This window comes from Equus asinus, chromosome 12 (genome assembly GCF_041296235.1).
Source record: "Equus asinus isolate D_3611 breed Donkey chromosome 12, EquAss-T2T_v2, whole genome shotgun sequence".
NCBI lineage: Eukaryota > Metazoa > Chordata > Mammalia > Perissodactyla > Equidae > Equus > Equus asinus.
This window is the reverse complement of record NC_091801.1, coordinates 27,559,456-27,587,086: the sequence shown is the minus strand read 5'-3', so window position 1 is coordinate 27,587,086 and position 27,631 is coordinate 27,559,456. Positions and strand designations below refer to the sequence as shown.

The 27,631-nt window shown below is 42.9% G+C and overlaps 1 protein-coding gene across 2 annotated transcripts in view; it reads left to right on the top strand.

Moving 5' to 3' along the window:
• The window catches only part of LYN (LYN proto-oncogene, Src family tyrosine kinase), a 113,502-nt gene that overhangs the window by 65,064 nt on the left and 20,807 nt on the right, over positions 1–27,631 (top strand). For both annotated transcript variants that reach the window (XM_044744194.2, XM_044744195.2), the window contains exons 9-10: positions 6,898–7,080; positions 8,856–8,932. In XM_044744194.2, coding sequence (XP_044600129.1) covers positions 6,898–7,080; positions 8,856–8,932 — 260 coding nt within the window. The remainder of the gene's footprint in view (positions 1–6,897; positions 7,081–8,855; positions 8,933–27,631) is intronic.

Below are 27,631 nucleotides of genomic sequence, written 5' to 3'. Positions count from 1 at the left end.
AGTTGTGGCATGTGGGACGCCACCTCAACATGGCCTAATGAGCAGTGCCATGTCCACGCCCAGGATCTGAACCCCGGGCTGCCCAAGCGGAGCGTGTGAACTTAACCACTTGGCCATGGGGCAGCCCCCACCCCTAAATTCTTAAGCATGTGTCTCCTAAGAGCAGGGCTGTTATCTTACACAATGCAGTGATCATTTTCACAAAATTTAAGATTGATATATACTATTATCTAATTTAGAGTCTATATTCAAATTTCCCTAATTGTCTCAATAATGTCCTTGTGGCTATCTAGGATCATGTCTTTGCCTTTAGTTGACATGCCTTTAGACTCCTTTTACCTGGAATGGTCCCTTGGCCCATCTTCATCTTTTATGACACTGACATTTTGTAGAAGGCAAGTCAGTTGTTTTGTAGAATGTCCCTTGTGTGGATTTTTCTGGTGTTTCCCGTGATTTGGCTCAGGTTATGTCTTTGTGCCTGAGTAATATCTAAGTATTAAGTGATGCTGTGTCCTCAGTGCCATCCATCAGGAGGCACAGAATATTAGGTGGTCCCATTATTGCTGGTGTTCTGTTTGATTTGGAGGTCCACCAGATTTCTCCATTGTAAATGTTACTTTTTAATTCCCTTTTGTGATTAATTAATAATCTGTGAGGAGATTCTTTAAAATTATGTAAATATCCTGTGCTCTGAAAGAACTTTCCCCAAATGGTTTGGGCATCATCTGCTCATTTTGAATTCTCTTCCCTCTTAGAAGCCATAACTTCTCTAAAAAGCTGCCGTCGTCCCTGTCCTCCTCCCACGCTCCCCTAAACGTGTCTACTCGAACCTCCTGGCTCACCTCGGTAACCAGGGACTCTGCCTTCTCTCTCTGGCCTTCCCTCTCCAGCCTTGTCTCTTCATTGAGAGTACTGGCAGGAAGACATGTTCAGGATTACATTTAATTGTCCTCTATGTCTCTGAGTCCATCTGAGTGCGCTTTCCTCTCCATATTTGCCGTGACTTTGAGTGGGGAGGAGATGATAAGATGTGGAAGGGGAGGAAGAAGAACAGGAGGAGGGGAGAAAAGACTGTCCCAGTTGTACAGTGTCTACTGGCCCCTTTTAGGTACATTTTCATTGATTATCTCACCTACTTATCACAATAACATTGTAAGATAGGAGTTATTGTCGTCATTCAATAAATGAGGACACTGAGAGTCAGGTAAGCAACTTGTCCAAAGTCATTGAAGGCAGTGGGGAAGGTGGCTGCTCTGGCATCCCAGAGACCTGGACTCACTTGCTAAGCTATCTGTAAGTTAACTTAGACCTCCTTGCCTCAGTTTCCTCATCAGTAAGATGGGCAAACAACCATCTCATCCATTGCTGAAAGGAAGAATGAGATGTACTGAAGTGTTTCCTCTAGAGTTTGGCGGTGCACTCTATTTTTATTATTATTTTCATTTTACTGTATTTGACTATAGTCGCTGGAAGCTTTATTTCAATGTTTTTTTCCCAATTTTAATCATGAATTCAAACTATAAATAATGTAGTTAGACTATCCTATGGATATTTGCTGGCAAAGGAATTGCATATCAGCTATGAAGAGAAAAGTAGAGGAAGCTTAACTGGGGTGTACTCGTTTGCTCTAAAACATATGAAGTGATGGTTTGGAGTTTTGTTCCAATCTCTTCGTGTTCCACTGTGAAGCCAGGACAAAGTCGTCGAACGGCGTGCTGTTTGCATCCGAGAGATAAGAAATAAGATCTACTGGTCTGGAAAGTTATCACGTTGAGGGGGAAGAGATTATGATAGTCTTCTTGTGTTTTCTCAAAATTTTCTTGAGGGCTGCTAGCAAGTTGAATGGTACTCTCTTTACCAGCTCCATGACAGTGGTGCTTTGAGGTGCCATTTGCCCGCCCAACTCATCCATTCCTAAGAAACTGACTGGGATGTTAGCTGGCGGGAAGTCAAGAGCAAAGTAGCAGTTGGGGGAGGGCAGGACAAGCCTGACTAGGCCTGCTCACAGTACAGTTCTGTCGTGAGTGGCTCAAACCTGCACTAAAATTGTTACCTGGAGCTCAAGCACATTGCTCCTTTCTGGGATTGAGAAAACCTCTTTGCTTCCAATTCCAGATATACCAGATCCTCCTGCCCATTTCTTACCCTTTCCCATTCCTGGGCTTCCACTGGGCCACGTGCTAAATGTTCACACTTTGATTCTAGAGAACTTTCAGTTACAAGGAGGTGAGAATGGGGCATACGAAAATATGTAATTGTTCTATGTTTATAACATAAAATTTACCATCATAACTATTTTTAAGTGTACAGCTCAGTACTGTTAGGGACATTCATACCACAAGAACTCTTTTCATCTTGCAAAGCTGGGACTCTATACTCTTTAAACAACATCTCCCCTTTCCTGCCTCCTCCCAGCACCTGTCTCTACCATTTTACTTTCTCTCTCTAAGAATGTGAATGCTCCGGGTACCTCAAATAAGTAGAATCATACAGTATTTGTCTTTTTGTAACTGACTTATTTCATTTAGCATAATGTCTTCAACGTTTATCCATATTGTAGCATGTATCAGAATTTTATTCCTTTTTAAGGTTGAATAACATTGCACTGTGTGTATAGACCATATTTTGTTTATCTAGTCATCCATCCAAGGACACTTGGATAGTGTCCACTTTTTGGTGACTGTGAATAATGCTGCTGTGAACATGGTGCACAAATATCTTTTTGAGATTCTGCTTCCAAATATTTTGGGTATAAAATTACATCACTGTTAATCAAGTGAGTTAGTATTTTTGTGAAGCATGAGGAATGGTTCATAGACTACCACTCACATTTTCTGGTCTGAAATACAGTGGACAAATACTAGGAAGTGACCTGTTCTGGGGGCAGAGGGGGTGGGGATAAAAGAAAGAGGAGCTTCTCTCTCAAGCTGTTTCCTCTTGTTCGTGTGATCCTCTTGACATCTGGTTTGGTGACACATTTTCCTCTGTGGATTGTTGGATTCTGAGCAAATGACTGAGCAGGAAAGCTAAGGATGATGTTTCCTGTTACCGCTTGGCCTATGAAGAGACTTTGAGGAAGAAAGGAAACTTATTTTGAATTGAATAATTTTCATTTGAGCCAGCTGCATTAAAATTAATCACCAGCCAACTTCCAAAATCAACTGCATTAATCTTTTTTTAAGACCACCCTCCATTTTGTGGTACTTAGGCATTTTTTAGGAAGTTAATCACACTTGGAAATGGAGCTTTCTCAAATTGTCACACCAGTTTTCTTTAACCGTGGCAAAGTGACACTCCATGAGAAATTCTTTAGTACCTTCAAAAGATTTTTTAAAAATCATTTTCCATTTTTAATGCCAACCCAAACCTCCATGACTAGATTGATTGAACCTGCACACTACTGGGGAGTATCTTGGTAAAGTATAATTTGATCTTTAGTGCTGAATAAAAGTGATTCTGTTAGTGTAAGATAAAAACCTACCCTATTGTTTAAATGTCACAGCCCTTAGTGTAGACCACTTAGCGGAAGCTGCTGCCATCCTCGAGCTGTGTTTGACACAGCTGCTTTATTCACTGTTCATCGTAAACTCTTTATCAGCATTTTTAATATCTTTAGCAGCTACAATATTTCCTGATAACTTTTCTCCCTACCCTTGGAAAGCATTTTTTTTCTTCATCCTTTATCCATAATTTTATGTTATGTAAAAGTCCCAGTGAGTTCCATTGCTTTTGTGATGACAAGGGGAGAATAGTTTTGTTTCTGTCTCTTTTATTGCTGTGTACCATAACAGCAGACAGAAAAGAGTGTACAACACAGATATTCAAGACCACAAGTAATTACACAGTGAAAACCTGTGGTGGCCACACCAGATCACACACTGGAAACTTGCCAGCACCCAGAAGCCCCCACTTATCCCCTCCCAGCCATAACCTCACCTTCCTCCAAAGGCAGCTGCAATTCTGACTTTTGTGATAATTTCCTGGCTTTTCTTTATAGTTCTGCTACTTTTGTATATGAGGATATGCATCCCCAAACAATATAGTTTAGTTTTGCCTGTTTTTGAACTTTATGTAAATGAATCATCCCCAATATACTCTTTTATTATGTCTTGCCTCTTTTACTCAACATTATGTTTGTGAGATTTGTCCACATTTTTGGGTATAGCTACAGTTCATTCATCTTCGTTGCTACATTGTATTGTGTTGTGTGTGTGTTTAAGGTGTACAACAGTTTATCCATTGATTTCACTATTTATTGATGGAATTATTGTTTCCAGGTTTTGGCTACTATGAACAATGCTGCTATGAACATTTTCATACTGTCGCAAGGATACATGGGTTTCTCTAGTGGATTTGCTGGATCACAGGAGTATGAATCTTCAACGTTACCAAATACTGCCAGCTTAGTTTCCAAAGTGTGTGTCCCAGTTTAGACTCTCATCAGCAGTATACAAGAGTTCTCAGTGTCCCACTTCCTGGCCAACAGAGTTGTACCTAGAAGGATGTGGGCCCCATGTCAGAGCAGCCCATGTGTGTGTGTGTGTGTGTGGTCACTCAAGATAACTGCACTTGAAAGGAGGCTGTTCTGTCAACATCCTTCGTGGGCCCCTGGGAATATTGTTAAAGACAGAAACTTTGCAACTGAATTTCAGTGATGCTCAGAAAAGAGCACAGAAAAGGGCCCAGGGGGCTGCCCTAGTTTCCTTACCAAGGGGCACATGCACCAAGGGGCATGTGCTCAGCAGCACTCGAGATTGTCAGCCTTTTTGTTTTTGTCGAGCTAGATGGTGCTTTCTCCCATCTATTTATTTGCATTTCTCTTATTACTAATATAATTGAATTCCTTTCACGTATTTATTAGTCATTTGGATTTCTTCTTTTTGAAATACCCATCCAAGCCTTTGCTTATTTTTCTTATTGATTTGTAGGAATTTTTTATATATTCTGGACACTAGTCCTTTGTTGGTTACATGTGCCAAAAGGAATGTATTTTCTTGCTATGCTTTGCCACAGATATATTCACGTAACTGAGGACCTATTTATAAACTTTTAAGCAAATTTATGATGGAATCTTCTTGATTCAAATGTAATATTAAAGGAATCTTGTCTGTGGAATTTGCTTTGTATTTACTCTTAAGAGCCATAGGATAGATTATATTGTTTGTAATTATCCATTTAGATGGAAGATTAATCTAATGTATTCATGATTCCGTTATTTTGTGTAGGTTGAGGCTTTTGAAAATGAATAGGACAGTATTTTGTCAGCTTTCTCTTACTGTCTCATCCATATGTTTTAACACTTACTTTATTTTATATACTACATTCTTCTTTTTTCTGTAGGGCACTGCATGCTACCACTATGTGGAATATACAGGAAAAAGTGTTAACAGAGAAATCAGTGTTAATGATCAGAAGAAAAATTATTAACTAGGGTTGACTGTTAGCTGTAAACTGTACTTTTTCTTGCCCATTTGAACTTGTGGAAATAGAAACATAATTGATTTTCTTTTAAAAAAAATTCCTTTTGTAAAAAAAAAAAGATACATACTCATTCACAAATTTAATCAAAATAGAAAAGAACAAAAGAAAGTAAAAGTCACGCCAAACTCTACCACCCAGAGATCATCATTGTTGACGTTCTACTGAGCATCTTCCAGTCATCTCTCTATGCTGTACATATACAGATAATTACGTGGCCCAAAAAAGGGGACTAGACGCTCTAAGTCACCATTTCTTAGAGTTGTATTTTTCTTAGGGCGGGTTCTATGAAACGGTAATGCACCAGATAGAGGTAACTGGTAGGGAGACTCGAGGTGGTAACCAGCTGCCACTCCCTCATTTTTTTTCGTCACTTCCAAGAGAAGTACGGAAACAGAGGGAAGGGAAGGGGAATGTTTCTGCTTTGGCAAACCACTGAGAAAAGGCTTTCCCAGGAGACAGTCAGGCTCAGAATTAAGCACATCATTGAAGCAGGTTCCAGAAAAGTGGTGCCTTGGAGGAAGTACATTAAGGAGTTGGTATTTCCCAAAGTGTGTTCCATGGGTGTGAGAAAGTACATGGAAGGTGTTCTGTGGTCAGTAAAATGTAGGACATGCTAAGGCTAACCCAGTCAGACAGGTTTCTGCCCTGAAGGGCTCTCACTGCTTGTGCTGCATCTCCTGGGTCAGGGAGGGGTGTGGCAGGCTGTGGTTCCCAGACATTTCAGCACAGGACCCTTTGTTCATGGAGAATCACCCAAGTCAGGTTCTCACTGAAAACTTTGGGAAATGCTTATTTGGCTCTAGTATATTGTACTTAAAAGTTAGTATATATATGTATTTTAAGCACAGAGCTTTTTTTTCTGATTATAAAAATAATACATATTTGTTGTAGAAAATTTGGTAAGTAAAGGTATGGTGAACAAAACTGAAATCACCTACAATTGCATCATTGGAGATAGCCAGTATTTGGTGTATTTTCTTCTAGACCATTGTTTGTGTGTGTGTGTGTGTGTGTAAGAGTATACTGGGGCTTTGGGGAGGAAAAAGAAAGAGAAAAAGATTAGCAACAGATGTTAGCTCAGCCAATCTTAAAAAAAAAAATTTTATTAATTAGAGAAAAACCTTAGTCCCCATGGTGGAGTGCATATAGAGTGTTCTTTTTTAAACTATTGTTTTATAAGAACCTTTTGATGTTGGAGTAATTTCAGATTTTTTTGTAAAGATGGTACAGAGAATTCCCATATATCCTTTCCTTGGCCTTCCTTAACGTTAACACTATATAGAGTTTTATATAATAGAACTATGTAGAGTTTTATACCAGTTTTTTCTATCTTTAAGTAAATTTTCATCTAACTCTGCATGAAGTTTTTTGATTTTGGGTTTGTAAAGCATGCCCTCCCTTCTTCTTTCTTCCTAGGTTACTATAACAATAGTACCAAAGTGGCTGTCAAAACCCTGAAACCAGGCACTATGTCTGTGCAAGCGTTCCTGGAAGAGGCAAACCTCATGAAGACCCTTCAGCACGACAAGCTGGTGAGGCTGTATGCTGTGGTCACCAAAGAGGAGCCCATCTACATCATCACCGAGTACATGGCCAAGGGTGAGCGCCCCAGGACCCAGTGCTCTTCAAAGGCTCACACCTCAAGAAGTAAAATGTCTGACATTCAGAGAGTCCTCAGATAATCTTAATTGTAAAACAGCTTGCTTACTACCAAAAAATCAGAAACTATGAGAAAACAAAGGATTTTCATAAACCACCTCTCTGCAAGTAATCTATGTTAGAAAATTAATATATGATCTTCCTATTTTCTCTACACTTGTCTCCATATATGTACTAGCCCAAATAATAGTACCCCATACCTAGTAGGCCCCCAATAAATACTTGCCAAGTAAATATATATTTCAAATAAGAGTATTTTTGTTATATATTTAAAATGTAAGTTCTCAGAATTTTAAAACTATTTCATTTTCCTCTTTAGCATTATCTGAATGTTCAGGGTATCACTTCAAAATGTTAATATTTTTAAAACTTGTCGAGATTAAATTCCTGTGTAATCATAGATTCACTGAAGAGGAGGTTTTGAGCAACTGTCTTTTCTCCCACTGTTACAGCTTCAGTTAAAGGGGTGTGAATCACCATCCTTCTCCCGCCAGTTCAGCAGAGATGCTAATAGACTGCCAAATGATTTTTTGAAAGTCTTAGGAAGGAAGGAAAGAAATATTAGCAATAATCCAAGATTAACAATCTTCTCATGCATGATGGAGATTATAGTGTGATGTCTTAGTCAAATAGGTTAGAAAGATGAATATTATATGTTACTATTTCAGAATATTAGTTTTTCCAAAAAAGGACATTGTTAAAATAAAAAAAAAAACTTATGGCTTAAGTTGCTAAAGCCCAGAAACGAGACTCAGGGTAGATACTTTGTAGGAGTTCGGTAAACACTGGTTGAATTAATTAAGAGTAATCTTAATCATCAATGTGAATAAGAGTATCTCCTGATAACAATACCTAACCTTTGTTGAGCACCTGCTGTATTCCAGACTATTCTTGATGCCTTCCCTGGGTGCTCTCACTTAGTCTTTTCCACGGTCTGAGGGCTAAGTCCTGTTGTTCCGTGTTGTGGCTGAGGCAGCAGAACGTTTATTGAGAATTTACTACCTGCCAAGCACTATGGCCTGAGTTTTAAATCCGTCCTCCCGAGGACTCTGGGAGAGCTGCCAGGACATGCCCATGGTACAGGGACTCGGACGAGGTCAGTAACTGGCCCAAGGCTGCCCTCCGGTTGGCACTTTAAGTTCGAGGGGAAGAGCAGGTCTTGTTTCTGAGATGAAGCCATAGGAAGCAGGAGAGTCTGTCGGTGGGCACACTCCCTTTTAGGTAGGTCAAACTTTTTTCTAAAGCACAGTTCATTCATCAGGTACTCATTGAGCACCTGCAGCATGTATCCAGTTCTGTGCTTTTGCTGGACACAGATAGAAGCGGGCCCAGCTGAGTGCCTGTTATGGGCAGGCCCACCAGGAGGCCTTGCTGGTTTCTGTCCCAGAGAAGCTCTGAAGATCAGGTGCTGCAGTAAGTGTATGGTGGTGGCAGGTACCAAGTGCTCTGAAATGCATTGCTCTCAGACACCTGTAGCGGGAAAAGCAGCGTCCACCACCACCCTTTCTTCCCTGGAGCGCACGTGCATGTCACAACAAGTCAAAGGTAACAGGTTAGAGAGGACTGGCTTTGACCAACCTCAGGACTTGCAAGACTTGCAAAGTCAATCACTTTGTGGGGTTCCCTCCTCCAACAGCAACGATCGTTTAAATTACCTTTGGATCTTTTTTCTTGAGTGTTTCAACTACACTGACTTGTTCTTCCTCTGTCAACAGGCAGTTTGCTGGATTTCCTGAAGAGTGACGAAGGGGGCAAAGTGCTACTTCCAAAGCTAATCGACTTTTCTGCTCAGGTGAAGTATTAAAAAGCTAGTGCGTATGTGAATTTGCAAAGACCTCTCTGCTTCAGATTCATGATGAGGTTGTTGCTCCAGGGGGAAAGCATTTCTGTTGGATGTTTCCCAGTAGTGGTTATGAGCAAAAGAGCTTCCAAAGTACACTTCCTTGGAGATAGGAGTGGGTGTTTCAAATGGAATGTGTGTGTGCACGCGTCGAGTTTTGACTTGGATGTGGTCTTCTCTAAGACAAGTCAACCTCTTTATACTTATATTCATTTCCACACAAGCGATAGTAACAATGCAGCCGAATTGATAACTTTATGCTGCACTTTGGAGAAGCAGTTCCGCTCAGTGTTAGAACAGCACCTTCTAAATGGTGCGTTTGTGGTATTTCAGTTACTAATCTAATCTACTGATACTTTAAGTCCTTAGTATTCTTGAAAACAGAGGAACAATATTCTTTTCCTACTCTACCCCTCTTCAAACCTTCTTGTTGGATATGTCTTTAGGATTCTGAGAAATAGTCATTTATAATATTTCTAGTACTAGCATACAAGTGGCAAATTTGTTTACTTTGGCATCACGTTTCCTGAAGTGTATTTAAGAGCAGAGGGAAGTTACTCGGAAATCCAGCAATGTGCCTGGTGTATCAAGGAAATGCACGTTTGAATGATGCCAACTACTGACTTTTCATAGCTTCCTTGTGTCCATTAGTCATGTTCAGTAGTTTGCTCATTTTGTTTCTCAATACTGGCCATGAGTAGTTCAAGTTGGGAAGGCCGCGTACCATAAAGCACAGGCAACACAAGAGATTTCTAGGAGTTCTAGGAAAGAGTGGTCTTTATGATCTTCATTTCTTACTCTCATTTCTTCCCTCAGACCCTCTTAAAAGATAAGGCCTTCTTGGGAAGATGAGATCAAAGGAATGAATTAGTACACAGGTAAAGTACTTCCAGTAAGATAGGATGAGAACAGATGCTCTGCATTGGAGATTGTGGGCAGAGCTGGGGTTGAACACCTGAAGACTAGAGTGTGTCGTAGCTCTGCTACTCAGTAGCCATACCCCTTTCAGGAAGTCCTTTGCCTCTTTAGATTAGTTTATTCACGTATCAAATGGCAATGGTAATTCCTCCTTTAAGGAGATGTTGAAGGTCAATCAAATGAACTGGCATAGACACAAGCACTTCAGAGCCTGGTGGTGAAGGCTGAGGAAACCTTGGGGATGACAGTCCCCATCATTCCAGTAAAGGTGTGTGATGAAGTCATCCGACTCAGCCCTCGTCTCATCTACCAGAACCTGGCAAGCTCAGTATGTTCCTTATCTGAGTATGAAATTCAGATATGATCTGGACCCACCATATCTAATATGGAAGGAAGCAAAATTGCTGTGGTGCAACTGGGGGAAGGGAAAGGATCCAAGAGTCCTGACTTTGTAACCCTCTCAAACTCTGCAAGCTGGCCCCCAAGAAGCTCTATGGGACCCCAAGGGTTCCAGGCTCATAGTTTGAAAACCACTGCTCTGTGGTAAGAGGGAAGATGACTTGAGTGGATGCAGCTCTAGATCCCGTGTAGAAAGGGAGTCAGGAAGCGGAGAAAGTAGAAGTCCCGTAAACTTGTGTCACACTTGACACAGATAAATGAGGCCCTCTACTCAGGGCAGTGATTTGGGGAGCCCCTATTGGACAAGAATTGAGTGTAATGAAGGTTTGTCATATCTGCTTCTCAGAAAGGGAAAGGGGCTGACAAGGACATGGGGAAGTGGGACATTTGGGCTGGAGGCCTGAACCCTCGTAGCTGTTCCTGTCTGCCCAAGGGTCGGATCTGTGCCTACAGTTCTGTAGGGTAGAAATTATGCATATCAGGGTGTGTACTATACCTGGAGAAGGACTTTATTTTGTCACATGGGTATTTTGTGTTTGATTTTGCATATCTTATCTTATAAAACCTTATCTTGAAATAGTCAAAGTTTTTAAAGTCCAACTCAAGGTCTCTGTATGTATTCTTGAACTAGTAGTAAATTTACTAGTAGTAAATTTCTACTATTACTACAGAGGGTAACTTTTTCTAACTTAGAAATAAATTGGGGAAAAAATTGCTTTCTACACCTTTGTAGCTTGCAAGGAAGATTATCCCAGAGCCTGGCATTGACTATGACTTTCAAATTGTAGGTTCCAGGTAGCTCCAGTTGACTCTCCTGTCAGCTGTGATGGGGCTGAGCTCCCTCGGTGACAGGAGGGGCCGGGGCAATTAAGGCCACCATGAAACCAGTGTGCCAAATCCAGCTCCTGCTGGATGAGCCCTTGTTTGCCTGTCCCAGGGTTCCTTTCCTAGCAGTGACCTTGGGTAGAACTGTGGAACATCTAGTTTAAGTGCATGGAGTGTTCGGTGTCAGTGGGAGAGTTAGCAGGTCAGCAGCAACCAGGAAGTCCCCAAGCATGTGGGTTCAGCACAAAGTCCACTTTCTTTACAACCAAATACCATCTCCTTTTGAGTTCATCTTTGTTCATGGTGCAAACCTCACCCAGACTCTTCTCCAGTCCCTCCCTCAAGGTGGAGCTCCTGGGATCCCCTATTGCCACATCCTTCATTATCATCTGTTTCATTTGCTTGTGGCTTTTCTTATTAGAATATTGATAACATAAGGAGGGCATCTGAACCTTGGCAACAAGGAGTGGGGCTTGTACACCTCCGTCTCTGTCTGAGATCACATACCTTACCCGTCCGCTCTCTGTTAAACACGCTGATGCCCTGTCACACCTGTTATGCCATCAATTCCCTTTATGACTCGTGCCACCCAACATCCCTCCTTCCTCTTCATGTACCTTTCTGAGATTATCTCTCTATGAAAAGAAAGTAATCTCTGATGTTTTTTGCCTTTTTCTCTGAATCCCGTGCCACTGGTTAACTTTGTCAATTTTTCTATAGTGAATAACATGAGCATACTAACTATTAGTAAAGCTGGTCCAAGGTGATAAGAAGATACCTGGTGCCCAGATCCTTAATAATCCAGCCTTTCCTCTACCGTTCCTCTACTTGACTGTTTAGGGTGGAAATAGGGGAAAGCAGCAGAAGAGTTATAGAAGTCCATTTGGCATTTGAAGTCTAACTAAACAATCGGTAGGCTGTAAAATGTGTTTATGCTTTCTTCCTTCCATTAGCATTGTCAATAGCCTTAAAGGGTTGGGAAATTGAGTGCTCACAGGAGGATATAGTTAACTTCAGCACTTTTTCACAGTGAGAGATTGAGAGTGGAAATAAACCCGTTTACTTACTCCCAGCTGCAGAAGAGTAAGGGATCAGGGGTGAGGGGCAGCAGTGGGACTTTTCCCACAGTCTCTCATCTGGCCTCTTCTTCCCTGTCCCCATGACCTACTTCTCCATGCTCTACTGTCCCCTCACTATTCTCCGCATATGCCATGTGAGACGGGAAGTGGGGTGAGTGCACATAATGGCCTCTCAGTTCATGTGAGAGCTGGTTTCATCACTTCCTGTCTCAGGATGAGTTCTGAAAGGCTCTTCTGAGCCCAGCATCATCCACACTCTCCATCGCCCCCTCAGCCCTCTTGTCTTCCTCTCCATTTAATAGAGAATAAGAAATTCCAACTAAAGCAGCTTTACCCAGAGCTTTTCTTCTTGTATTAAATAAGGCAGTTTTGTATTTTTTGTGCTGACATAGGAAAATTACCCTCTTTCAAAGGAATTTTGATATTTTCAGAGCAGAGACTTTGCCTCATTCCCTTCCAGACTTTGCCTCATGTAAGAGAAGAAAAATGAACTTGGAAAGAGAAGGAGGGGTTGAAAACTCTGGGAATTTCCTTCAACCCAAGCAGAAATGGAATCGTAGACTTGTAATACTGAGAGGAAAAAGAAGGGGGAAACTCACAGTTGCAATGTGAAGGTCAGGTAAATCGTCTTATGATTCAGCCCAAGTGAGTCAAAGGGTTTCTTGTTCTTTCATGGCAAGATCCTTGAAGTGAAAAAATTACCAGAAGTGAAATGGACAATTATGTGTGAGTAAAACTGCAATAAAAACGAAAAAATCAAAGTTGTCATTATGATCATGAAAACAAGTGGCATTTCTTTAACTCCTTCTGGTTGATAAAGCTTTTACACTTCTGTTATCTAGTTTGAGCCCAACAACCTTGAAAGCATTTAGATTGTTACTTAATATACCTTACATATCAGAAGGTGACCTTGGACTTGTCCAGGGTTACAGAGCTAGTAGGGGAAGTGCTAGACTTGATCCTGGGTCTTCTGACTCTAGGTAACTGACTCTTTCCTCTGCACCCTGCTGTCATTGCGTGATCAGAGTTGCCCCTGTGATCATTTTGCACCTGACACTATGCTGATATGCATTTTTTTTTACCCCTTTTGGGATTTTGCTTATCAGAATTCATATCTTTAGCTTGTTTTTTCCCCCAAAAACTCTATTGCTAAGACATAGATCTTTCTGTCATACAGTGATTACGCTCAAATATATTTTGCCCCCTACTATTAAATTTTAAGCCACATTTTAAGTTGGAAATTGGTAAACTGAGGAAGGTAGAAAGCCTCAGTCTGTCTATGTAATTCTTAAACTTTCTGCGTAGGACGGCCTCTTGACGTCAGAGCTTTTTGAGTATTCCCTCATTATAGTCTCTACGGACTGAGAAAATATATAGATTGGGAATTCCTTGCAATAACTCTAGGTTGGGATCCACCAGTCTGTTGATGTGGTAAATTAGGTCTGACGTGTCTGGAGGGAGATGTTCTGGGGAAATTTCTAGAATATTTCTCAACACCATCAGACATGGGCATCCTGATTCTGCCTCTTTGTAAGGAAGCTAAAAGATAAGTTCTCATTTTCCAGCTAAAGGCTATCCTCCAACCCCCACCCCCAATATCATAGAGAAACAACTACTTTATTTTCAAAAGCTTTATTAATATTAACCCCTGATTAATAGTTAATTGACTTAAACTGGAGGAAGAATTTCATTGAGATATTGAATCAGATTCGGTGGCAAGTGGAAACCTCAGGTGACAGACTTGGTTTGCGTTTCATCCAGGATGCCAGATCCCCTCCCCACTCCATATTTAATCTCACCACTTTACACGAGAATTCTCATATGTGACTCCATCTTGAGGGCCCACACTCTCAATTCTTCTTGCAAGCACCAGAGCCTCCTCAAGGGGGAAGAGGCCAGCACTGAAGAGACAATTAATTAATTCCATAAAATAATCTGAGCCAATGCTACTCTGACAGAATGGGCCACACGGCCATCAGGAGGTGGTGGTCCCCCAGTTTGCATCATGAAGGACCATTGGTTGGAAGCCATAGCTCTCCCAATGTAAAATATCTTGTAGACATGGTAGTTATCAATTTCTACAGAATATGAAAAATATCACTTTATTTTGTGAATGGAACAGTAGGTGATGTTAATGGTGGAGAAAGCATTAAGTGAGAGGTGGAAAATGTGCTCCTGCCTGGGGACAGTCACTTCAAGGTCCCAGTGTCCTCATCTGTGAAATGAGAGGTACAAGTTAGGTTTCCCACAGCCTCAGCTCTAATATTCCATGACTAAAAAAATCTCCTCCTACTTAGAATCATTACCCAAAATGTGAATCATTACTCAAAAGTTATAATTAATGATTTTGAGTGTATTCAGATGACATTGGTATAGGATTTTGACATGGTTCTAAATAAAGGAATATGAATGCCTCACATGAATATAGTACCCTTGTGTCAGGATACTACATATAAATACATATAAATGCTCTATTTATCTTTTTGGTATAATGTTTTTTATGTCTGAGGCTTAAACTTTGGCCTTGAAAACTTACAAAATGGACAAATGAAACTAGAGTTACTGTCAGAATTGCAAAACTGGATTATATGCAGTTTCCTTCTGAAAATTTGAAAGAATAGGAAACTGTCATTTAAAAATAGTATAAAACAGGAACTCTTTTTTGTAGGTGGTGCTGGGGATGTTTAGCATATTTAAGCAGAGGAACCATGGCTGGTTGTTTAAAATAGCAAATAAGGCAGAAGAAGTTATGCTTGTTTTCATTTTGATTGGAGAACTTTCTAGCACCAATAAGCAGCTTTATGCTAATGTAAAGGGGAGATAGTGGGACTTTTGGTCTGCGTGCCAGAACTGCCTCTTATCTGGGTATTATTTCGTCTAGGAGTGGCAATTTCTGATCAGTGCTACTGTAAGTCACAAAATAATTTCCTCTTCAGCTACTTGTCACGGAAGCCTGCCAGGCCAGAGCTAAACTGAAGGAGTTTAGGAGAGGGCTGAGTTCAGTACTAGCTGCTCACAATTTCAAAGTGGTGACGAAAGTACTTTGTAGGGAACTGCAGAGGGTAATTTCCAGCTGATCTTCGTCTTAAGCGCTTAGCTTGCTTTCTCTCTGTTCCTCTCATCCTCTTGGTATGTCTCTCTCTTTTTCACCCAAACATGGACTGAGCACAGCCAGGCATGTGCTAGGGATGGGATGAGCAAGACACATCCCTGCCTCAGGGAGCATATGGCTTGGTGTGGGAGTCAGATAAGTACAGGCAGGGGCGGTGGACCGCACACTAGACACTCAGCAAGGGCTGTCTGGGACAGGCACGGAAGGCTGCTGTCAGAGCGCATGAAGCAGGATGGAGCCCCGTGGGCCCGGGTAGCAGCGAGAGGGTAGGCTTTCTGGAGGAGGTGACCCTAAGAGCCACAGTTCGCCCTGCTAGCCTGGAAAAGGGTTGGATGTAGCACAGAAAAGGAGTACAAGGGGGTGCAAATGGGGGTGTGTGGAGAGAATTGGACGGGGGACACTGAGAGAGATACATGTGGACATTAAGGAAATGTCAGGTGTTGTCAACTCTTGAGTTACGTAGGAGGAGCAGTCAGCTGTTTTGTAGATAACTGAAAAAAAGGATTGAGAAAAACAGAAAATGATTATGCTCAGCAAATAGTCTCCCAGGAGACTATTTTAGTTTTAGTTTACTCTTAGTTTACTCTTTAGTTTTACTCTTTTAGTTTTATTTTACCTTTGAGTGGGTGCTGTTTGTATGCAATGTGTATGTATTTGTGCCTCCCCACCCACGCCTCACACACACGCAAACCGAGATGTTCACTACAGAAACTACTCCGTTTTGACTACTGAGGACCACAGGGCTCTGCTTTTCTGCTCCTCAGAGTTTGTTTTGTTCTTTTGTTGTTGTTTTGTTTTTTAAGCCTGAAACTAGGAAAGGTGGGATGGAAAAGGAATGGCAGAACCTGTGTTCCAGTCCAAGCTCAATTTTAAGGGATACAGCCTGAAACGGACAGGACTCATTCTAAACTTTTTCTGTCAGTTAGATTTCTCAGCACCAGTCTTCCTGTCCTCAAGGCAAAGAGCACCTTGGTCTGAGAGACTGAAATCTGAGGGAGTTCACACCGAGTCTGGAGAGAATTAAACCTCTCAACCAAGTGGCTTCCCGTGAAGCAGGGGTGAGAGCTGGAGCCGCGAATCCGCTCACACTGCTTGGCTGGAGTTTGCTCCTTATTCCGGGGAATAATGGGGAGCAATTGAACATCTCTGCAGGGCTATGAGGTGATGAGATCTGGACTATAAGTCCTGCCCTGGCCACAGGGTACAAACATGGTGAGAAAGGAGTAAGTTAGAGTCCATTGAACCCGGGGAGAGAGGACAAGGCTGAGTGAAGTTAGCGCCCCGCCTCCCAACTGCGTTAGAAGCAGAAAGAGGACTTGCTCGGGTGTTCGGCTTGAGCAGCGGAGCGATTGGCATCACGAGCACCGGGTTTGGCTGGGAGCAGGGTGCTGGTTGATGAAATCAGTTTTGTTTTGCTGGATTTGAGGTGTCATGGGACACCCAGGTCGAGATGTCATAGGTTGTGAGATGTTTTAGTATAAATGTCTGGAGCTTGGAGAAGAGGGACGTGAGCTGAAGAGAGTTCTGGGAGCTCGGCTCTGTGGACAGTCACTTCAGCGGGGGTTTGATGAGGTCCCTGAGAGGATGTGTGAAGGGGCAGAGGATGGCCCAGAGCAGACCCCCCCGGGAAAGAGCCAAGAGAGACACGTGCAGAGGCCAGGGTGGGGACACCAGGAACGTGGTCCTGGGAGAGAGCTTCCAGGAGGAGGCAGGGCCTGTTCAGGATGGAGACATGTCCATTGGATTTTGCAACAAGGAAGTCATTGGAGAACTTGGCTAGACTCTTTTCAGTGTCACAGTTTAAGTAGAAGCCAAACGCTTGGCCTGGTTTCCCTTCCCTGCTGCTGGCTCTGCTCCGCTGCTCCCGACTCCTTAAACCTTTACTTTGTCTTCACAGCTTCCTCTCCGAACCTGGCTGGCTCCTCTTCCTCTTCTTTCTCCTCTGCTTCCTCTGCCGTGTTGGTTCTTCCCCGACCACTCCCCTCCACACTCTTTTTTTTTATTTTTTATTTTTTTTAAAAGATTTTATTATTTCCTTTTTCTCCCCAAAGCCCCCCAGTACATAGTTGTATATTCTTCGTTGTGGGTCCTTCTAGTTGTGGCGTGTGGGACGCTGCCTCAGCGTGGTTTGATGAGCAGTGCCATGTCCGCGCCCAGGATTTGAACCAACGAAACACTGGGCCGCCTGCAGCGGAGCACGCGAACTTAACCACTCGGCCACGGGGCCAGCCCCCACACTCTTTTTTTTTAAAAGATTGGCACCTGCGCTAGCATCTGTTGCCAGTCTTCATTTTTTCCTTTTTCCTCTTCTTCCCAAACCGCCCCCCCCCCCCCCGCCGGGGTACATAGTTGTATACCCTCCACACTCCTGAAAATACTTATTTCTACTATTACTTAAATGGACTGAAATCCTTAATTTGAAAGCAGATTCATATTGATTTTTTCTATGAAGAAAAAAAAATGAAATAAAATTACTTAAAGAGTGGCTTTTAAATGATTGCGCTTTGAAAAATACGGTTTTGTAGTCTTTTGTGGAAAAAAACATTCTTCTCCCACCCTTGAAACATGTGCTTTAAGACTTTTTTTTTTGGAGGAAGATTAGCCCTGAGCTAACTACTGCCAATCTTCCTCTTTTTGCTGAGGAAGACTGGCCCTGAGCTCACATCCATGCCCATCTTCCTCTACTTTATATATGGGACGCCTACCACAGCATGGCTTTTGCCAAGTGGTGCCATGTCCGCCACACCTGGGATCCTAACCGGCGAACCTCGAGCCGCTGAGAAGCAGAACGTGGGAACTTAACCGCTGCGCCACTGGGCCAGCCCCTAAGACATTTGTGTTACATTGCTCGTGGGGTTTCATAAAATACAATATAATAATTGCCTTAAATTGAGTATTTGGTATTAAAAATACCAAAAGTAGCCCCCACCCCAATTGAAGAACGTCTTGATGTCTCAGAGTTTAGCCTGAGATCGGTTTGGCACTGGGAATGCATTTCCCCGGTTTCCCTGTGGTCAGGTTTGCAGCCTCCACCTGGCAAAGCAGAGCCCTGATTCAGTGTCCCCCACTGGGAAATGATGTTTCGGGCCTCCCTGATGCCCTGTCTGAGGCGCCTCACCTCGGCCTCAGCAGCCAGCCTGAGGTCCTGCCCGAGGGACTGAGGGATGCCACAGTGCCCTTGGGCCACCAGGGGGCCACTAGGCAGTGCCCAAGACCCCATGGAGCCCCTGCCATGGCGCCACCACGCAGTCTTGCCCCCTCCTCACACAGAGATCCCTTCCTGGAAGGCGCTGGCCCCAACCTCCTGCCCCCTAGAGTCCCTGCCTTGGGGACCCGTGGCCGCCAGAGCCTGCATGTGCAGGGGTGGCTCTCCACCAGGGAGGTCCCAGTCCCCAGGAGGTGGGCCTGCACAGTCCTCCCAGCCAGGCTGTCTCGGGGAACAATGGCTCCCGCCTGGCTTTCCCCACTCCAGGGGCGTCTCCTTGAGCCTCTCTTCACACTCTGCCCAGAGAGCTGTTAAGGAAACCCTCTCCTTCCTTCTTCCCAAACATATCTCCGCCTCCCACCCACCATTTTCTCTCCTCTGGACCATTGCAGTCACCTCTTAACTTGTGTTGCCAGACTGGGCAAGTAGAAATTCAGGGCACCTGGTTAAATGTGAATTTTGGAAACACAACAAATAATTTTTTAGTAGAAGTATTTCTTTTGTGTTTTACCTGGCAACCCTACTCTTAATGGGTCTCCCTCCTGTGTCTTTGGCTTCCTCTTTCCAAGCTCCATGGAGTAGGCAGAGCCAATTGGATAAATCCATTTTTGCATTTTTTATTGTGGTCAGATATACATAACATTACATAAATTTGCCATTTTAATCATTTTTAAGTATACAATTCAGTGGCATTAAGCCGCGATATGAAAACATTCATATTGTTGTCCAACCATCCCCAATACCCATCACCAGAACTTTTTCATCTTCCCAAACTAAAAGCCCCACCCATTAAACACCCGCTCCCCAGCCCCTGGCAGCCACCAATCTGTTCTCTGTCTCTATGAATTTAACTGCTGGCGGTCTCTCACCAACTGGATGATTCTGCATCCCTGCTAAGCGCCTCAGTAGATTCCGTCACACTTGTAAAAGCTCCTGAGCCTGTGGGCACAACTCCGCATCATCCTGCCTTCTTCAGGTCTGGAGCCTACCGGGCTCTTTCCTATCTTAGTGTCCCTCCCAAGCCCACACCTGGAAACTACTCCCTCTGCTCCGTGCCGTGCCCCCTTCCTGCCAAGGACCCCTTCCCTGACCATCCCACCTAAAATCATCCCATCCCCTCCCCCGTCCCCATTCCTCTCCATCTTGTCCTCCTGCTGTTTCTTACTGCAGTGGGAGTGTTTTGGAAAGTTCTTGTTATCTTTGTATGCTCAGCACTCAGCAGAGCACCTTGTATGTAGTAGGTGCTCAATAAATATTTGTTGAATGACTATATTGACCAAAGTGGGAGCTGCCAACATTCACTTTAAAACAACAGATCCCTTCTTCTCTGCTTCATACAGCTCTGAATGAGTAATTAGAAGAACACGTGGTTTTAATGTTTTCTGGGTCACTATTCAGGTGTTTTTAACTGTAAGGTATGTTCCTGATACATTTCTTCTTCCCCCTCCTCTGTTTACTTTCCTGCACAAAACTTACCTTATTGGTAGAAATAAAAGTGAGAAAAGAAGGAAGTAGAATACAGGGCTGGGCTTTCATAAAAAGATAAAGAGCTGCTTTGTTTCGCCTTCTCTGTGTAATAAAGAACACCAGGACGAATGAGAAATTAGAAATGAAATATTTAACACTGAAGCCAGTGGCAGATGCATTTAATTTGGGAAAAGTAAATACATGAACAAGTTTTTCCTCTCACGGCATCCTTCAGGTCCTTCTGTGGCCTTTCCCTTGGCGCTGGGAGCGCCTTCTGTCCGCACTGCACAAGCTGGCAGAGGCCATAATGCTGGAATTCTAGTGGTCATGGCAGATTTCAGTCAGGATTTCCAGCTCTTGTTAATTATTCTGCCACGTCTCCCTCAGGGTCTATAACCTAAGTATCTGAGTAAAAGCTATCTGTTCTAGAAGGACTTACACATTTGTTAATAAAGATCATATTTATACCAGCATTGGCAAACAGGACCAATGGTGTGTTAAAGATCTCGATGTATGACAAGGAGCTGTGCTCGTTGATCCTCTTCACCATTTCCAGACCTCCTATCTCCCCTCCTCCCAGGACCCCAGCTTTTAGGTCCATCAGTCCATGGTCCTTCTTCGCCGCAGTCGTCCTGGATCCCTGGGCACTTCCTCTCATTGCTACATGGTGCTCTGGCCCACTCTCTCTCTCCAACCCCTGGACAGCCTGCCATTGTGTGCAGTGATCCATGCGGGTAGATCTTCAAACTCAGGCCTTTGTTTCTTGACTTCCTTTCCTCCAGTACTCTGTCTTCTCTCCTCCCGCCACCATGAGCCCCTCTGTGGATCTGACCAATAACCCTGACCCTCCATGATGCCCTTCCAGCCTATCGCCTCCCGTCTGTTTGGTTCCTCCCTAGTACTCCGACTATTTCACCCCCTCCCCAGCACTTCCAATCCATCCAACCTTCCACCTTTTCCCATGCCTCCACCCACCTCGTGTTCTCTTCCCTCCTTACCTGGCTTCTGTATGCTCCCTTTGTCTTACATGCCTTGTTTAAGTCAGCTCTTTACCCATTTTGCTGTGGCATCCACATGTCAGCTGTGACCTGCTTGGCTGATGGCACGTATTGGCTTTTGTGCACTTCTAATTCAAGACCAGTAACCGAGGCGCCTAGTGATCCCATTCACGCTCCTACACAACTATTTCTCACTTTCTCCTTCTCCTCTGTCCCCAAACCTTAACTCCTCCTTCCCTTTAGCTCTCATTGGATTTCCTCACTGTCTCTTTTACTGGGGAAAAAGCCATCGCAGAAAACCCCCGTACACTCCTCCTTCCTGGTGTGACAGCAACCCTGGATTGTACACCAGGTCCTGTCCTCTCTTGGCATTTCAAGACATTGTTCTAGAAATTCTGCAGTAGCATTCCCCCCTCATTTCTGTACCACTCCCACACGAATTATAATCAAGCTCTCCTTTCCTGTGCATCTCTCTCCAGCTACCTATGCCTCCATTTTTCTCCTCCCCCTTACAACAAAAGTCCTCGAAGGACTGTACTCACTTTTTCCAGTCCTCCCCTCCTGCTCTCTCTTGAACCCACCACCACCTGACCAAACTTCTCTTGACAGTCATTGGTGATCCCACGATGCTGAGTCCACAGGCCTTCCGCAGCCTCTTCTCGGGTGGCCCATCAGCAGCGTTTGGTGCGGCTGGTCTCTCTCTCCTCCCAGACACTCTCTTCACCTGGCTTCTGGGACTTCATTCTCTGGTTTTCCTCCACCTCGCTGGTCACTTCCTCGTTTCCCCACATTTAAACATTGGAAGGTCCCAGAGCTCCATCCCCAGACCTCCCCTTTCTCCGTACTCACCTGCTAAGTGATCTCATTGAAAGCGATGTGCTGCTTTCCTAGGGCTGCCATAAGAAATTACCACAAACTGGGGGGCTAAAAAGACAGGAATTTATTCTCTCATGGTCTGGAAGCCGATGTCCTACATAAAGGTATCAGCAGGGCTGTGCTCTCTCCAAAGTCTCTAGGGGAGCTCCTCCTTGCCTGTTCCACCTCCTGCTGGCTCCCTGGCTTGTGGCAGCGTGACTTCAATCTCTGCCCCCCTCTTCACGTGGCTTCTCCTTTGGACTGTGTCTCTCAAGTCTCCCTCTGCCATTTGCTCACGAAGACACTGGTCATCAGGACCCACCCTAAATCCAGGATATGATTTCATCTCGAGATCCATAACTAATTAAATCTGCAAAGACTCTGTTTCCAAATAAGGTCACATTCTGAGTTTCCAGGTGGTCATGAATTCGATAGGGGGAGGGGCAAGAGAGGGGGACACTGTTTGATGCAGCACAACTGTCTATACTCTGACCACTCTGAAGTTTGCTTCTCTAGTTCAAACTGCTCCCCTGAGCTAACTGCTTACTCAGCATCTCCACGCGGATGTGTATCCGGCATGTCAAACTGAACACTTCCCAAACCGAGCACCTGTCCTTCCCCGTCCAAAACTGCTACCCCTAGGCTTCTCCCCTTCCGATGATAGTAACTCGATCCTTCTAGTTGTCAGGCCTCAAGCCTTGAAGTCATTCTGGACTCTCTTTTACATTGCATATTCAATCCTTCAGCAAATCTGGCTGATTCTACCTTAAAAATAGACTCACATTCTTAACTCCGCCACCACTGTCCTTCTGACCCGTCAAATGCCTTCTCTCAGGATGAACTGCCTGGTAACTATCTAACTAGTCTTGAGTCTCAGCTCTTGCTTCCTCAGAGCCCACTGGTAGCACAGCAGCCAGAGTGCTGCTTTTGAAACAAAATCAGATCAACACCCTCCTCCTCTCAGCCTCCGTGTGCTGCTTGCCTCACTCAGAATACGAGCTGAAGGCCCCATAAAGGCTGTTTGCCTGCAGTCTTAGTCTTGTCATAGGTTCTCTTCAGAAGTCACTTTTTTCATAAATTTTTTATGCTCTTATTTGTTTTGAAATCTGTGTTGCAGAGTTTCATGTACTTGCCTAATCATAAGACTCACCTTGGGCTCTTGTTTAAAAACCTATTCTGGGTCCCTCTCCTGGATATCAGTAATTAAGGAGTAGGGCCTGGACAAGCCACGGGTGCCCTGGAGGCGTGGGTGAGTCTGGAAGCACTGCCCTGGAGAATTTGCTGCACTGAGGAGTGATCATTTTCCTAGGTCATACATCTTAAAAAGGAAGGCTTCTTTCCCTCCTCATACAGCTAGAGCCACTGGGGAGGAAGTGCACTTCCCTCCCTACTTTAAGTTAGCGGAGCCCAGTAATTGTTTCCCCAGACCATGAGGTTTGGAGGAGTTCTGCCTGGTGAGCAAAATGCTTGACGGTGCTGCTTCCTCCGAATCAGCCCCTTCCAGCCCCACAGCCGCACTATTGCCCTCCTGCTCCCGTACCCTTAGGAAAAGGAAAGCACACGAGCAGCCACGAGGAGCAAACCTTCACAGGCTCCATTGATAAACACATGGTATTTTGAAAACTCATTTCAAAAGAATTGAAATACACGTAAATATTATAGCAAACTTGTTTTAAGTATATTTGGAATTTATCAGTTCTCCTTACAGACTTCCTTTAAATTTGTCACAGGACAAATAAGTCAGGGATTATTTCAGAGCTGGAGTTCAGGCTTTGCAAGGGAATTCGTTCTGCCCCCCAAACTCAAGTTCTTTAAGGTATTTTGTTGGAGTTGAAATATAGCGCACATGCCTACTATGTATTTTCTTCACATCTTAGCTGTCTGACGCGTGTATATCTATTTGCTGATGAGTTCTTTTCTGTCTGCCCCATTAGAAAGTAAACTGCACAGGGCAGAGACTGCGTTCAGTCACCCACTGTGTCTAGAACGGGGCTGGGCTCCGAGCAGGCAGGCGGGACTGTATGTAAATGGACGGAGAATGAACGACAGTCCTCTTAGGCTAATGGAAGACTCTGCCCCAGAAGTATAGTGACCTTCAGTCTTTTACTACATGAGTTTCTCCAGGCATAGCATCTAGTGAAGCTATGAATGACCAGAACCCTAAATTACACCCCCAGCCGTTTTCTAACTCATTGTGGCATATACATGTATTGATATGGTTATATAAATGTGAATATGTCAATATAGCCTTAGTGAATAATCCTGGAAGTCTTTCAGAGTTCATATAGCACAAAACAAGTATTCATGCTCTGGGAAGTTCTGGGAAAATGTGAATCTGTATCAGGTCTCATTTTTTAAAATAGGGTTTGTTATTTTTTTCTCTTTAGAAATCAGTGGGTGTTTATTAAAGAATCATTGAAAAAATAGCACTCAGGTCCTTTGATTCCAAAGGCAGGTCTTACAGGCATTTTTGTGTGTTCTTATGCTATATTTGTTTTATTTTATTTTTCCAATGATTTTTAAAAGCGTTAGCATTAATGATGAATTATAAAAGAAGAAAAGTCAAAGTCTACTATAGCTTATAAACTAAAAACCTTATACTCTGACTTCTTGGTACCTATTTTAACAATTCTAATGCATCCTTCCATATAACAGCATAGATAATGGCCTTTTTTTCCCCCACAGATGGAATTATACAATATATATTATGTTGCAACTTTATAGCTTAATTATCTTGGCTGTCTTTTCACATTACTAAAGAATGATCCTCCTCATTCTTTTAAAGCTGCTCAGTATTCTCCTATATAGATGCCCTATGATCTATTTATTCCCTTATTTATGGACACATGTTGTTTTCTGGGGGGAGTTGTTTGTTTTCACTGTAACAAACAGTGTATGGTGATGATCCTTCTCTAAATGTTTATATACTTGTGCAAATATGTTTGAAGGATAAATTCTAGGTTGTAGATCTACTTTATCAAAAGTGGGTATGCATTTTAAATTTGATGGTTATTCCTACAATTCTTTCCAACAAAATGAGAGTAGCTTTTCTTTACCCCTCTGTCCAAACCAGCTACTCTAATTCACTCTAATTCAGTCTGATAGGCCAAATTTAGTTTTCTATTATTGTAATTGTGTTTATTTCATATAGGTAAGGTCAAGCATCTTTTCCTATATTTATTCTTGGTTTTTGCGGTTTATTTTTCTGGGAACTCTTCCTTTAAGCCCTTTGCCCATTTTTTCTGGTAGCTCATCACCGTCCATCCTTTTTAATTATTCTATTCATTACATATTAGATTTGTACCATATGTGCTGTTTTGTATGTATCGAACTGAATATTATAGTTTTTCCTTTTATTAAAAACTCTCCATAAACATGTATGTACAATTACAATATAATATTCTAGTCCTATAGCTGTATCATGATTTCCTCATCATTCTCTTATAGATAAACATTTGGAGAATCTTGTTTTTCATTAGTATAAATAATAATATAAAACATTTCTGTGGACAGATCTTTATTTCTTTCACCTTATTTCCTTACCGCAGATCCCCCCCCACCCAGTAGCCAGATAACAAGATCAGAGTATGAATGTTTTTAAGTCTCTTGACATTCACAGCCTGTTTTCACTGAACGAAATTTGGCATTTGAGTAGAGCGAACTGCTTCTCAATTTGAGGTCTTTGAGGGTGTACTGGGTCAGTTCCTGTTCACCTCAGAGGCGATCAGTATTCAGCCATTTGCACCTCCTGTCTCCTGCAAAAGCAATGAAATAAGAGCCGATGGCTTTTCTCTGGTTTCCACCCTCACTGGGATAAGTTGAGAACTTTTTGCTTCCTTCTTCTCCTTTCAAATAAGTAGGGCTCATTAGCCACACATCAAGGGGCAGGTCATTCAGATCATAGTAGTAGCAGTGAAATTGGTTAGATGAGGGGACAGTAATCAAAGGAAATTTCTAGTCCCACAATGTCATTTATTCACTGCCTTGTCCCGGTTGTACAGAAGTGGTGAGTCTCTTTCATGAATGGGTAGGAGGGTGGGTCATGGATAGAGCATCCCTTTACACTCTTAGGCAGTTGGTAAAGGGAGCCTAGTCACACCAGAATCCCGAGGTTGATGACAGTCACTCAGCAAAAGGGAGACCGTGTGCCAGGACTGCATTGTGTACCTGTGGGCAGCCTCCCACCCTTGGCTCTAAAAGAGCAGCTCTACTATTTGTTGTTTCACCATTATAAACTAAATTTGCATTTGGGGCTTTTCATTATTGATAGTATTTGTATTAATATTAATAATAGTAACAATTAATGATTATCTTGCATTGAGCATTCTTTCATTCTCTATTTCAATCTCATCTGGACTCTACCAGGTTGATGCTATTATTATTGCCATTTTGCAGAGAGGAAAGCTCTAGTTTTGAGAAGAAACTTGGCCCCATTTTATATACACCCAAGTTGACTCATTCTACAGTCTCTGACCCACAGTCACACTGCCCAGCTATCTTCTGAGGGGTCATTGGTACTCTCCCTCCTGCTAATCCCTAATTAGGTAGTCACATCACAGCCAGGTCTATTTGAGGTTGGATTGAGGGGCAGCCTGTGGGGAGGGAGTGACATGGGAGGAGCTTTGATTCCCAGTTTGGTTTGGTCCTGCCCAGGTGTGTGTGGGCGCTTCCATCCAGTGTGCCACCATGAGCTCCCAAACGCTTTGCTTGGTCATAAGCCGCACTTCCACAGGGGTGGGTGATGAGCGCCGGCTGGTCTCCCTGCAGGAAGTGGCCTTTGCTAGGTTCTGCTCCTGCTCGTCTACAGGTGGAAGATTCCAGGGTAGTTTTATTTTTTAATTGTGGTAAAATATACGTAACATAAAATTTACCATTTCAACCATTTTTAAGTGCAAAGTTCAGTGGCATTAAGTACATTCACGTTGTGCAATCCTCACCACCATCTATCTCCAGAACTCTTCATCTTACAAAACTGAAACTCTGTACCCATTAAACAACTCCCCATTTTCCCTCCCACTAGCCCTTCCCAACCACTATTCTACGTTCTATTCTACTTTTCTATGCATTTGTCTACTCTAAGTACCTCATATGAGTGGAATCATACAGTATTTGCGCTTTTGTGACTTGCTTATTTCACTTAGCATTATGTCCTCAAGGTTCATCCATGTTGTAGCATATGTCAAAATTTCACTCCTTTTATGGCTGAATAATATTCCATTCTATGTATATACCACATTTTGTTCAACCATTCATCCATCAATGGACAGTTGGGTTGTTTCTACCTTTTAGCAATTGTGGATAATGCTACTATGAACAGGTGTATACAAATATCTGCCTTCATTTCTCTTGGGTATATACCCAGAAGTGGAATTGTTGGTTCATATGGTAATTCTATGTTGAATTTTTTGAGGAACATCTTTCTGTTTTCCACAGCAACTGTGCCATTTTACATTCCTACCAGCAATGCACAAGGGTTCCAGTTTCTCCCCACCCTCGCCAACACTTGTAATTTTCTATTTTTTGGTTTTGTTTTGTTTCTTTGTTTTTATAATAGCCATGCTAATGGATGTGAAGTGGTCTAATAAGTTTTTCCAAGAGAAAGTCTATGAGAATTAATTGCCAAATTTTTCTCTTTTTTTCTGCTAGAAAAGGTAAATCCCTTTCATGGAGACATACTGATTTAAATATGATGTTCAGTAAAGCTGTCTTTATGGAAATCATGTCTGACTGTGGCATTGTGGTTCCTTGCGTGCTGTTGGATTGATTAAATTTTGACCATTCACGGAGACCTCA